Raw genomic sequence first — 13988 nt, 5'->3', positions numbered from 1 at the left:
CTTCTGTCATATCTCAAGAATTTCAGAAGGCTTGGAAGCCACAGGGGAAGGTGAATGTACTATGCCTGTGAGCTACACAACATGTACAAAGTACAATTTTCTCACTAGTAACAAGTTAGGACTTCTTGCTACCACTCCTGCTTTGATGGTGATGCAGTTCTAAAAGGAATCCTAAGAACAATCCAGAAAAAATGGGTGAGGTAAATAAGGATGCCGTTGAAAAATACTTGGAGAATAACCCTCAATTTGCTAAGGAGTATTTCGACCGAAAAATGAGGGCAGAAGTGCTGGGAAGTATCTTTAATGTGAACCCTGGAGATGTGAAGGAGGGAGTCAGCTTCAAGGACATGTCTCGCCTGGAGGAATGTGACATACTTTTTGAGCTGATAACAGAACTTCAGGATGAAAGCAGCAACCAAGAAAAGATGGTGCACAAGGCCCTGCAGAGGATGGCACAGCTGCTGGCAGCTGATCGATGTAGTATGTTTGTTTGTCGTTCCCGAAATGGTATCCCAGAGGTAGCCACCAGGCTTCTCGATGTCACTCCAACTTCCAAGTTAGAGGACAATTTGGTCAATCCAGACAACGAGACTGTTTTTCCTCTGGACATCGGGATAGCGGGATGGACTGCTCATACCAAGAAGTTTTTTAATATACCTGATGTGAAAAAGGTATGTGACTTGGGGAATGGGTTTCTGTTTATCTGCCTCCTTAGCATTGTGCACAGAGGTTGTGGTACAGAATAATTCTTCAAAACTACTCCAGAGGCAGAAATCCAGAGCAAAAGCATGAGAAAAGCACCAGCGGTTTGTTTAAAATCTATAGAACTACATCAGGTAGCCTAGTGAGGTACTTCCAGTATCCTTGCCCAACAGCTGCAATATATTTTACTGTAATAACGGAGGAGAATATTAGATCAATATTAGATTAGTACTTGTGTTTCTATTGAACCAGGCACTCCTGTTTTTCTGTAAGGTCTTGCAAGTGTTGTACCATATCATTCTGTGCTGTCATAAATGCACCTCTGAATATAATTAATTTGCAGCTTTTTTAATGAGGATGGTTCCTTCTAAGCAAGTGAATGAAGCCATGAAAATTATTTCAACATATATGTTCAGCTTCAAGTCTGTCTTTGAATTTAAAATGGCTCCAAATTTTGAGTATGTCCAGATCTGAGGCTTTTTTCAGAACCATCTATAGAAGATTAATGAGTCAGAGCTAGTTTGAGATTTATCTTCTTTAGTTATGGTTATTACAAAAGTTCATTAAAATGATGGAGCACCTAACAGAAAATAAATATGCATGAATAAGAGCTACTCTAGAAGATGCTCTGAAATACATGGCAAACATAAATGTGCTTTGAGTGTTGTAGAACTCTTTAAAAATAGTTAACCTTATATTACCAAACGGAGACATCTTTACCACTTTCTAGTCTTCTGTGGAAAAGCTCAGCACATTCAAATGATTCTAAGATAATGATACACGATGATAGTCTCCATACTCCTCAGTATTTTCTATCCAGTCAGTTTAAAATTCTGGGCCATTTCAAAGTAGGAAGCCACCACAGTTTCCTAAACTCACTGTAAAGAATAAAAATCTTTACACAATGCTATCATCTGTTTTCCAAGGGATAAACAAGAAGTGGTGTATTTTATAAAGGTAAAAGTTGACAGGAATAAAGAAATAAAGGGCTACTTTTAAATCTCAGAAACAAATAAAAATCTATATGTATGTGAAAAGAATGTTTCAATATATATCAAACTACGTCAGATGTAATAAAAATACTGATTTGAGAAAACAAATGCGTTGATTTTTAACTGACCACTCAGATGCTTTCTTCAATGGCTGTTGTTCTGACAAGAAGCATCTGACTTACTGCCTTTTACCACCACATGGGGAGATTGGAGGATAATCCTTCTAAATTCATTAGGCTGATTACATGAGAAAAGATCAGGAGGATCATGAAAGATGCAGGTTCTATCAGACACTGTACTGCTCCTTAATACTGTTATGTGAGAGATGCCCCAGAGCAGTGCTGCCCAAATATTTATGTGTTTGCAGTAGGATTTTTTGGAAATTTTGTCACAAATGTAGTTTGAGTATAATTAAATATGAGAATGGTTCTGTCCATCTAATCCTGCAAGGTGTACATTTGGACACATAAATCAATTAATGTTGGTTAAGTATCTATTCAGCTATTATTCAGTCATTCTAAGGTAGCCTTTACTTAGGAACCCATTTATTCTCTCAGCATCACCATGCCATTAGACCCACACTTAAAAATGCACTTAAACTATGGTGCCATTAGTTCACATTTGGCAACTAAGTGTCATCAAAACGCTGACATTTTATAAATTAATTGCAAAACACCCAAAGACTTCTCTGGGACCAAGATTTGTTATTTAAAAACAACACTGTATATCTCAAAATTTTCACCATTCCCACTCTATTTGTAAAAAAAATCAAATGACTAAATCCACGCTCCCTACATAGCAAATCTTCGATAAATGTCACCAGAATGTTTATCTCCTGAAGGAACACAAATCTGCAGTTTTAGTCATCAACTTTTAAGGAATATACTTACTCTATGGCAGCAGAAATTGGCTGCCACTGAAGCTTTTATCATATTTCTGAAAGGATAATTATTTTTCAGATCACTCTGCATGCACTTCAATCAAACTAGATTTTTTTGCTACCCAAATGCAGTGCAAAAAATGACAAGCAGAGCTCTCTCAGGGAGGAGTTTAGCTCCCACTGCCTAATCAAAATACAAAATGCACAATGAATAATTCTAGATGGCTACAGTACTTTAAAGATGTCATGTTTAACCACTGTCTATTGTTGACATAATCCATATCCAAACTAGCAGTGTTTTTTTTAAGTCTTAAGCACAAGACAGCATTGACAAACCCACAGTGAGACATTTTAATGCTTCAGTCACCACCCCGATTTAACAAGAGTGAATGTAATGAAAGATTACAACATGAATAAATCACTGAAAAAAAAATTAAGACTCCATTTTAAATGCCTGGTAGCATGTTCTTCAGGAATTATCTCCTTCTGCAACCTGGAAAGGTACCAGTAAACGTGCAGAAGCTCCTCATCCTGACTAATGCTTCAGAAAAGAAAAGCAAAGGAAAAGATACAGATCTTCCGTAATTAACTTAGTAGGCAGAACATTCTCCCCCCAGCAAGATTATGGACCTGTTGACTGCAAGAGCTAATAGTGTTTAATCCAGGATTTTAAAGCAGTGAGAAATAGCTGGCCAGGCAGGACCACTACCTTAATACCTTGCCTCCCATTATTCCCAGGTCTGGCAAAGCATATGAATGAAACATTACAAAGTAAAATAATAGATAGCATAGTATTTGATATGTCCATTAGTATTCAAATGTTAACTGATAAGGTGGGTAACATGATAAAGAAGAGTACAAGTACCTTACATCTTTTACTGAGGCATTATTTTGAAATGAAACTAAGAACTGCAAAAGAGTTAACCAAGGAACAAAGTCTTCTGGGGAACCAAAATCTCACACCCTGAGCCTGTAAGAATCAATAATAAAGACTATATATATTTGCTTTATTCCATCATGTATTTAAATTATTGCATTAGTCCTTTTCACTCAGAGATATTGGAAGATAAAGGTTTTAATGAGGATTGGAAATTCAAGAAATAATATTCCTGGTTATAGTAGAGTATGAAATAATATAAACAGTGTAAAAAATTCTTCAAAAGAAGTGAAGGCTTTTGGATTAGATCCATAAAGGAACTCAAATGTTCTGAAACTGAAAAAACAGGACCTCATTTTTAGAGGTCATGAATTGGAATCCACAACCTCCAGGGAAGTGAAGAAACAAGAGTGTGTGGAGAGATTCTGGTGCTACCAACTCAGATGAAGCAGCCAAAGAAGTGACTGTTGTGTCATGTAATTTAACCACTGGAAACACAAGATACAAAATAACAATTATCAATTACATCCTCAAGTTGCAAGCACTTGCATCTTACCTTTGTAAACTGAGCCAGTTTTTTTTTTCTTTTTTTCTTTTTTTCTTTTTTTCTTTTTTTCTTTTTTTTTTTTCTTGGAGCTCTACTTGTCTTTAATGCAAGGGTAGGAGAGACTTTAATTCCAAGCCTGTCTGTGATGACAGGAGTTTCAGATTCATGGGAAGGTGCTGGTTCTGCTGGTTCTCCAGGCTGGCAAAACCTGCAAAATGAGGAAGAAGAGACACTCCATCCCTTTTTCTTGATGGTACACCAAATTGTAAAATAAAGATTGCTTGAAGAGCAAAGAGCAAAGGGAAGCAAAGCTTTGCAGCTCAGTGGTTCACACTCCTGTGTAGCAGTGAGGAGACCTGGAAACTAAACATTTGCCCAGCTGCTATGTATAAGCAGTTGCTCTGGTAACACACGGTCCTGGGACCAGGTTTTGGTCTTAGACTCTCTCCTATGGCAAGAAGACATTGCTGGAATCAGGCACATCCATGCCAAAAATATGAAGCTATGGGAAAGTAAGGAATGAGAGTAATGGCCAATGACACAACTGTTTTCCCTGAAAATGGAAAGAATGAAGTCAATTTGTGGTGAAGCTGGCAACAAGGCAGCCACTTGTTAAAGAGATGTCTCAGTTCTTAACTCACATTCTGCTATTCCCCTCACAATGTGATCTTGCACTTTGACAAACTCAAAATGGAGAGGTAGGATGCACAGCAGATAATGACATGTCACTCAAAGTTGACACATGAAGGAAGACACTGAAGGTGTAAATTTCATCTGTGGGACAAGGACAAAACAACATCATGCTTCCTAGCAAGACCTCCAGTCAAGGAAGCAAAGGCTTATGGGAAAGTCTCATTTCCTAACAATTCAAACCAAATTTTTTATGAAGATGATGATGGTGTCCCAAATTGAAAGCAATCAGGAACAAGCAAGCAGATGTGAGAAGCCTTGGTACCAACAACTTTGAGCTGCAATTTCTATTACTTTAGATCAACCAGAGCAGTGAATCTTCACCTTGACTAGCTGAGCAGTAAAGAGGGATGCTTGTTCCCTTAAGCTTTCATTCTTAATTACTTTTTCAATTCTCTGTCTTTCCTACATTTGTATAAAGTACATACTTCTGCATGTGCAATGAAAATCAAATTAACAAGGGTTACCCTATCTCATTACTTACAATAGCTTTTTGCACTTTCTGATGAAGTTTAGATTCAACAAATATCAAATGAACACTACAGACTTTGCCTGGAATTTCCAATAGTGTCAAACTCACTTGGCATTTTGTCTCACTTTTGTCATTATTCCAATCAGAAATGCTCGAGGCTGAGGAAGTGTAGCAAATCCTAACATAACATTATGAATTGGGAGATATACTTCCTTCATTAAATACAGTAGGATGGGTTAATATACACTAGAATTATGGTCTCCATCATCTTTTAAGCCTGGCATAGAATAAAGCCTGTGAAGGCTTAGAAATTCCTGCAGAGTTCTTTTTCATAGTTAGCTTAAAGAATTGAGAGATATCAAAAAACAGACAATGAAAAAAAACCAACCAAACAAACAACAAACCATCATGAAAACAGCAAGGTCTTTAAAAACTAGTTAAAGAAACCCCAGAAGAACATATCACTTCTAAAGGCAGTGGGATGTGCAGGGAAAGCCATGAAATGAGAGATACAAGATGGTTCCTTCTGGGAAGTCTATCAATAAGAACTTCAGAAACAGTAATGTAATACTTCTTTTCCTCCCCAAAAAACCCAACAAAAAGCAAACCACATAATTGTAAAGTATTATCTGCCCATGTAGTCTTTTAAAATAAACTTTTTTCTCTAAATGTCTGGTTGCCAGGGAAGTGTTTTTTTCTCACATTTATTTTACTTTATTACAAATATTACTTACAATTCAGAATCACATGTGGTATGGTCTCAGTAAGCAAGATGATTTGTAACTGCCATGTGAGGAAGAGAAGTATTGTTAGAAAGAATGGCATTATTTTTCCCTTCCACAGAGGTGCAATCATACAACTAAATGCAATTAGGCTTACAAAACTTTAAGGTATTGAAAAGATGAGGCTAAATGATCTAAACTTATAGCATTTTACTGCTGTTTCACTAGCAAGAGGCTTATAATAATACTAACATCTCATGTTGGTAAGTTACAATGAGATAAAACTGGTGTCATGGTTTAGAGAATGAAGAAACATGAATCAGCTACTAATTTAAACTGCATAGGCTAGATCTATAGTAGCCTGCTAAGCCCTTCTCCAGTTACCTTCTATCACCTAAAACAGAAAGATTAACAGAGAGGTGTCCTGATTTTCCACTCCTGTATGCTGGTGCAAGCTTAGTGCAAGTCCAGGACATGTTGAACATCTCAAGATGTATCTACAGAACTGATCATTGTACAGTAAATGCCTTGGTATCTTAGCTTTAAACAGAGCTAGAAGAAAATGTTTGCAAAGGCACTAAAGTTACAGAGTTATCAACAGATCACCTTTCACTCATTGTTTTAAAAAAGCCTATCCTATGATTTAACTAAGAACTGAATGTTCACAGCAGTTGTCTAAGAGATGGTTTGACTTCTAGTATCAGGCTCAAATAGACTAAGTGTCCACATTCATATACCCATGGGAGCAACAAGATACCCTTCTGGTATCTTCTGGTACTGCAAAGTGTAGCGGGAGGAGCCATTCTTGCTCCTGATGCTCGATGAGCTGCTGGTCTCTTCCAGGACTCCAGCCACCACACAGCACTTCCAGGGTAGAAGTGTAGTGGGAAGAGCCTTTCTTGCTCCAGAGGCTCGACGAGCTGCTGGCCTCTCCATGCCTCGCACCAGAGTGAGCTGAGGTTTTGCTCTGTGGGTGTGTGTTCCACCTTTATTGGCCCCCTGGCCTTGCTCATGCCCAATAGGGGCCTGTCCTAATCAGGCACAGGTGGACTCACACCCACTCTTTGGCAACTCAAGGCACCTGGTTTGTCTTCTCTACATTTCCCCCTTTTTTTTTTTTTTTTTTTAACACTGATTACAGAATACAAACATTTTACAAACATTTAACACGATTTAACATGATTTTTACAAACATTTACACTTATACACAGGATTTTTCTTTGGGCCCGGCGGGACACTCAACTAAGAGCATTGAGGGGGCACTGAGGGGCAGTACAGAACACACTTATACAGGATTTAGACATAGACATACAGGATTTTTACACACAAAATTTTTTTACACAAAAATACACTTACAACTTACGGGATTTAACCCTAGCTTAGGCAACCGTTCAATGTCAGCCCAGGCACTTTTTCACAAAGTCTCTGTTCTTTCTCCCTCCTGTTTCTGCTCTTCTCTTGGCTTCCCTCTGCTCAGGGGCTTCCAAAGAGAGAATCCTTATCTTGGCTTCCCTTTGCTCAGGGGTTTCCAAAGAGATTTCTGGTTCCTCATGGGTTTCTGGTTCCTCCATGGGATTCCATACTTTAATTTATACTTTACTTTAATTAATTTTTTTTTCTTCTGGTTCCTCCGTGGGATTCCATACCATGGGATTCCATCCTCCTGGCTTCCTTCTGCTCAGGGGCTTCCAAAGAGAGAATCCTTATCTTGGCTTCCCTCTGTTCAGGGGTTTCCAAACCAAAGAGCTTGCTGGTCATACCTTTCAGGGAGAGTGTTAGCCCAGGCATTTTTTCAAATCGGGGATAATGTTCCTGTTGCCAGCTTCTCACACTGCCGCTTCTTTATGTTGCCCGCATTCTCCACCAAATGTAGCAGGAGGAGCCATTCTTGCTCCAGAGGCTCGATGAGCTGCTGGCCTCTCCATGCCTCGCACCAGAGTGAGCTGAGGTTTTTCTCTGTGGGTGTGTGTTCCACCTTTATTGGCCCCCTGGCCTTGCTCATGCCCAATAGGGGCCTGTCCTAATCAGGCACAGGTGGACTCACACCCACTCTTTGGCAACTCAAGGCACCTGGTTTGTCTTCTCTACAGCAAAGTACATTTCTGGTCTATTTGTCTATGTACATGATTTTCCAGACACTGTAAAAATTTATTTTCTTTGAAAACAAAAGGAACTTATGTTTTCAAGAGGAAATATTTTAAGACCTTGATTTGAAAAAAGGGTTTCAAAACTACTAGCACTTATGTGCAAAATATTTAATAATGAAAAGCCTAAATCTGAGCACAAATGTTTGCTTTTATATGGAAATCATGTATGATAGAAGTCTTTGTATATGCGGTGGGAATGCTGCCAATATGTCACTTGGTATTTATATCTTCCTGAATTGCACTAGGTAGGAACAGCTCAGGACAGCTTGTTGTTATTTTGTATATCAACACAGAGTTGCAGGCTTTAAAATTTTCCTATACTTTGCAAAAAAATGTGTGGCCAAAGTACTTCTTCTGAACAGCACTGTTTCTACCTTCAGTCTGGACTTATTGAAACAATTCAGACTTGGCAGTTCTGTCCTGCTGATTCTGCTTACTTCGTATATACAGCTCCCTTATAAGCATTCAGAAATCCAGGACTGTGTGCAATTTTGGTTTATTTCCTCCTAGCAGCACACAGCACTCTAAACTCAGGAACTTGGGCCTCACCATTATGCTGGATGCTTTTGGTGAGGTACAAAGAATACAAATCTGGGCCAAATATCTGTTTTCCTTCCTTTTGAATGAATAAACAGAGATTCAGAAATTGTTACTGAAGCCCCCAAATGCATCCAAACCCAGAAAGGTTGTGGCAGCAGGCAATGCAATGCAGAGAACATGAAATATGTCTGAACTGGCTACGTTTTCCAGGAACACAGCCTGATACGTTGAACCAAAGAGAAATCATTGGTTACATTTTTCTCAAAATGGTTTACTGAGGTGACACAGACTTTGCTTAAGACAGTTTTCTGTCAGTAAATGTAGAAAAGACACTTCAGAGCTGCTTTCACAGAAAAGCAGTACTAGAAGGAAAGGTAAAATGTAGACGTAAAAAACGGGCTGTCTAAAGTCTATGAAGAACTGAAGGAACAAACCCCAAACAACTAACTTTTGGAACATGTAATGAAATCCAATCTATCTCCTCAAGGCTGTAGATGTTATAAACTCAACATATACCAAAATCAATTGCTAGAATATGGGGGAAAAAGAAATCAAGAGGAAAGATCTAAATAGCAGACAATTTTAATTTGGGGCTTTCCTAGCTTTCTCATGCTTTATTTTACAACCTAGAAAATGGTTTGTTTGAGTAGTTTTGTGTATAATTTGTGAAAGTAGATTTTCCATTATGTGGCATCCTCCAGCATTCTCCAGCCCATCAGCAAGGAACAGACTTTGAGATCCATCATGAAGACCTTGCAGTAATAGCAGTAATATGCATGACCTTATTGGACAGACATGCAGTAACAAGTCAGTCACTTTATAAGGGGGTTCACAAATATTTGCTAAAAGCAGGGAATTGGTAAGGTTTGGGAATCTTATTTCCAGCTGAATCTCCTTAAAACAGGACCAATTTCTAGTAGATTGCCATTCCTATCTATGTGGGATGACTTTCCCTGCTTACCAAGCTGCTCATCGTCTCTTGACATTCTCATTTAGAACCAACTGCTCATCACCTTGAGAAAAGAGAAGCAGACCTGCTAAAGAAATTCTAGGAGAATCTGCCATTGACTTTAGACCAGAACCTGAGTGCTCATCTCCATGAAGAAGTCTGAGCACTGACTTGTTAGAAGTGTCAGATACACAGGGATGGAAAAGGCTGAGTGAAGACAACGTCTGGATATTTTAGCTGCTTACTAGAACCACATCACTGACAGACATCAATCCCCAAACTTGTAACTCAGCTCATTTAGATGTATTATCCTAAGTACATCACAAAACACAACAACCCTTGGCAAACAGACTTCCCTGACAAATTTCAAATCCCTTTTACATACTAAAGAGAATACTAGAATATTTCAAAGAAAACACCAAGAATTTCTTTGACATGAGGAAAGGAAAGTTTTCATTGAAACATGAACAGAGTATCCAGTACTTTTTACATCAAAAAATGAAAACTAGAACTTTTACTAAACACTCCTCAGGACTTGATTTCAGGGACAAATTGGTGGGACAGTTAATTGTGGCTCATCTATTAGTCACAGGATCATACAACCAACAAAAGCAGCTTTGTGTCCTGATCCGTGGTTCTGCACTCTCATTCACCAGAACAGCAGGTTGGGCTGGGAGCAGCAGGACTGGGAACCTGTCACACAGTGAGGAGTAAGAAACAGCTCAGCCAGATGCATACCCACTGGAGAGGCCTCTCACAGAAGAATTTTTAGCCATATACATTCAGGAAAGATGGCAGTTTTAAACACTGTGTGATGGGACAGTATCATGAATTTTAGCTCAAAGATAATTAAATAATAATAAATATTATCATAGCTATGAAGTAATTCTTCTGAAGGCACGCTGTATGCATTAGAGTCCCAGGCAGCAACAAAATCATATTACTGTCTCCTTTATTCTAGATTTTTCCATATTTTTAACTCCTTAGATTCCTCATCATTCTAATAAAACACTGCACAGAACTTGGTTTCAGAAGCTATATTTGTAACCAATGCCTAAGTTAAGCCTGTATGTATAACTCTGCAAGATTGGATTAAATAATGGTGATGGGCTTTTGCAAGTAAGAACCTACTGCACTATGTAACTGTCCTTATAGCATTAGAAACATACATTATCAAATTAAATGATCATTTGCTCTTGGACTGGTAACTAATCGTTACACATTTAATCTGTGCTTTTTTTTCTTTCAGAACAACCATTTTTCTGACTTTCTGGACAAAAAAACTGGTTTTACAACACTGAATATGATGTCAAACCCAATTGTGCAGGGTAAAGAGGTGCTTGCTGTTGTGATGGCAGTCAACAAAATAAATGCCACTGAGTTCTCAAAAGAGGATGAGGAGGTAATAACCTCAAATATCACACACCAGTTCAGTTGTTAGATCAACAAGTAGCTTGAGAGAATCTGGATTTGATACTTCTTATTTTTTCTCTCTGTCACTTTTAGGTCTTTAAAAAGTACAGCAATTTTCTATCTCTTATTCTAAAAAGTCAACACACATCCTACCTCTACAATATTGAATCCCGAAGAAGTCAGGTATAGAAAGATTTTTTAAATTATAATACTTGGGGTTTTGTATGAAACCATTATTATTCCCACTGTTTGATATTCTTGCAAGCTTATTGAAGGATAGCATCTATTAATTTTACTTTATAACTGTAATGCACAGTATCACTTTATTTTGGAATCCTTAGGATTTTTATGTTTATGTTTTCTTCCTGCTGTGAACATTTCGCATTGTGAACTCTTTCTCTTTCATTTTGAATAGATGCTTCTGTGGTCTGCCAACAAAGTATTTGAAGAACTAACAGATATAGAACGGCAGTTTCACAAAGCTCTGTATACTATTCGAATTTATTTGAATTGTGAAAGATACTCTGTTGGTCTGCTGGACATGACAAAAGAGAAGGTAACAATCATTTTGCCTCCTTGCTAGAGATACACTACTCCAAACTTTAAGTTCTAACATCCATTCTTCTAATTAATTTGTTCCGCATATTTCTAGGGCAGGTGTCTCCAAGACACAAAGTTACCATGCTTTCTGGTCCTTTGGGATAATTTATATAACATTTGTGGTACAAAACCTATATGCAAAATATAAGCATGACAAAGGATACCACCACAATAAACATAAAGGCTAATTGTGAAATAATTTTTATAGCAATAATTCCATATGAGAATGGGAAAAATAGAGAAGTGCAGGAAATAGTATTGCTTTCAAAGTGCCTGCCTTCTAAAACAATAGTTAAAGTGTACAACCATCCAGAGATAAGCTTCAGATTAGCCTGGAATTCACTGGCAAACATTTCCTGCCTGGAATATATTTAAGAATGTTTTTTTAATACTGTCTGAAATGTGACCATAGCAAAGCTATGGAGAAAGAAAAATGAAATTTCTAGCACAGATATCATCTATGAACACAGAACTTTTTTAAAAATTATTTTTATTTTTTTATTTTTTTAACTTTTGCTAAACTTGTTGTGTCATTTTCTTAGGAGTTCTATGATGAGTGGCCAATCCGGCTTGGGGAGGCAGAGCCTTACAAAGGCCCCAAGACACCTGATGGACGAGTGAGTATATTATGTTTTCTCTTTATGGACCCTACTTTTCACATTGAGATTGTACAGGTCACCCACATGCTTTTATCTTTCTATTTAGGAAGTCAACTTTTATAAGATCATTGACTATATTTTACATGGACAAGAAGAAATCAAAGTCATTCCGTGAGTATTCACTTGCAGCCTGCAAATGTGTGCGAACTGGGTATATTGCTGGATTATTATTATGCATTATTATGGATTATGGATTATTATTATGGTATATTATCTGGATTGTAGAAGTAACTTAATTTCATTCTCTTTCTAAAGGTCACCTCCACCAGATCACTGGTGTCTTGCCAGCGGATTGCCAACATATGTTGCTGAAAATGGATTTGTAAGTTCAGAGCATAAATAAAAACTAAACATTTCAGTTCATGTAGTTCTGATTGAAACCAACACCAAACAAAAAACAACACCAAACATCTCCACACCCAAAAACCTCTACAAAAATACCATGCTGCTTCCAGTGTCATTGGTTCCCAGTGAAATCACATGAATCAGTAGCCTGGATGGAGACAAACCCTCAGGGCAAATGGTCAAATATCAGGAAAATTTCCCTCTGATTGTGATGACATCAGAGGAATAAAGTCTGTGTCTGATGTCACTTTCCAGGTGCACTAACTATGCCTCACTACAAAATGCCAGAGTAAGAAAATCATCATATACCCAGTTTTAACTTTTTCTCATTTTCTTACCCCTTTCCAAGTAGCCAATATATGTAATTTGAGGCTGTTGTACTGTATTACAATTATTAGTAATTTTTTAAGAGCAGTAAAGACAGGCCCCTTAATACCCCCCCTTGACACTTTAAACTAGAAGTAATTTGCTGAACCATTATGCTTAAAGCACTTCAAGACATCATATACGAGGGACTTCCTCCCAGACAATCACTCCAGAATGACATCTGTTAGAATAACAACATCTAACTTACTAGGAACAGTTTTAATTTCTGCAGCTAACTAGGGTGCTCACTGCTGTTAGCTTAGAAAATAAACCTTTTCAAAATGCCTTTTCAAAATCACAGGACAAGTCTTGGTACAACTTATATTGCAGTTAAAAGATGTATTATTTTATGTTGCAGATTTGTAACATGATGAATGCACCAGCAGACGAATATTTCACATTTCAGGTAACTCCAGTAATGTTAAGAATTATAAATATTGCAGAAATGCTAATTGCTAATGCTTTCCACCAGTTACTAACTCAGTTGATAGCATAAATAATTTGTTTTCTTTGTGACACAGAGGTTACACCGTTATAATTCTTACTTTGCCTATATCAATAGTTGTATTACTACTTTCAAAAAAATATACATTTCCTGTTCTTTGACTTTCCTACAGAAAGGACCGGTGGATGAGTCTGGATGGGTTATCAAAAATGTCCTATCATTGCCTATTGTCAACAAAAAAGAAGAAATTGTGGGAGTTGCAACATTTTACAATAGGAAAGATGGAAAACCTTTTGACGAGTATGATGAACAGATCATTGAAGTAAGTTTAGTAGGATTAGGGGTTTTAAAGAGTTATATGATGTTAGTAAATATATTATTGTAAAAAGTAATTCTAAAATGTCTAAAAATTCTCAAAGAGTCTGTATGAATATCTAAGCAAACCTCTATCTTCTTCACTATATAGTTTCTTAAGAATTAGAAATTTCATTTCCCTTTATATACCTGAAAATTCATGAGAAGATTTGCATTCCAATAGTGAACTGAAGTCAGGTATAATTTTTAAGAATTTGATTTTTTAGTGATAGCACTAGCAGTGGGTAAGCAGCTATGGCTTATTGCTTGCCAATGGATATCATGATC

At 37.4% G+C, this 13988-nt stretch overlaps 1 protein-coding gene across 1 annotated transcript in view; it reads left to right on the top strand.

Annotated features, from left to right (window-relative positions):
• PDE6C (phosphodiesterase 6C) overlaps positions 1 to 13988 on the top strand; it is a 28911-nt gene continuing 14923 nt past the window's right edge. Inside the window, exons 1-9 of the mRNA XM_008502008.2 lie at positions 1 to 671; positions 10768 to 10920; positions 11025 to 11114; positions 11347 to 11487; positions 12074 to 12148; positions 12237 to 12301; positions 12446 to 12512; positions 13260 to 13307; positions 13519 to 13668. Of these exons, the coding sequence (XP_008500230.1) occupies positions 192 to 671; positions 10768 to 10920; positions 11025 to 11114; positions 11347 to 11487; positions 12074 to 12148; positions 12237 to 12301; positions 12446 to 12512; positions 13260 to 13307; positions 13519 to 13668 (1269 nt within the window). The 5' untranslated portion in view covers positions 1 to 191. The remainder of the gene's footprint in view (positions 672 to 10767; positions 10921 to 11024; positions 11115 to 11346; positions 11488 to 12073; positions 12149 to 12236; positions 12302 to 12445; positions 12513 to 13259; positions 13308 to 13518; positions 13669 to 13988) is intronic.

Source organism: Calypte anna, chromosome 6 (assembly GCF_003957555.1).
Source record: "Calypte anna isolate BGI_N300 chromosome 6, bCalAnn1_v1.p, whole genome shotgun sequence".
Classification (NCBI taxonomy): Eukaryota; Metazoa; Chordata; class Aves; order Apodiformes; family Trochilidae; genus Calypte; species Calypte anna.
This window is presented reverse-complemented; position numbering and strand designations above follow the sequence as displayed.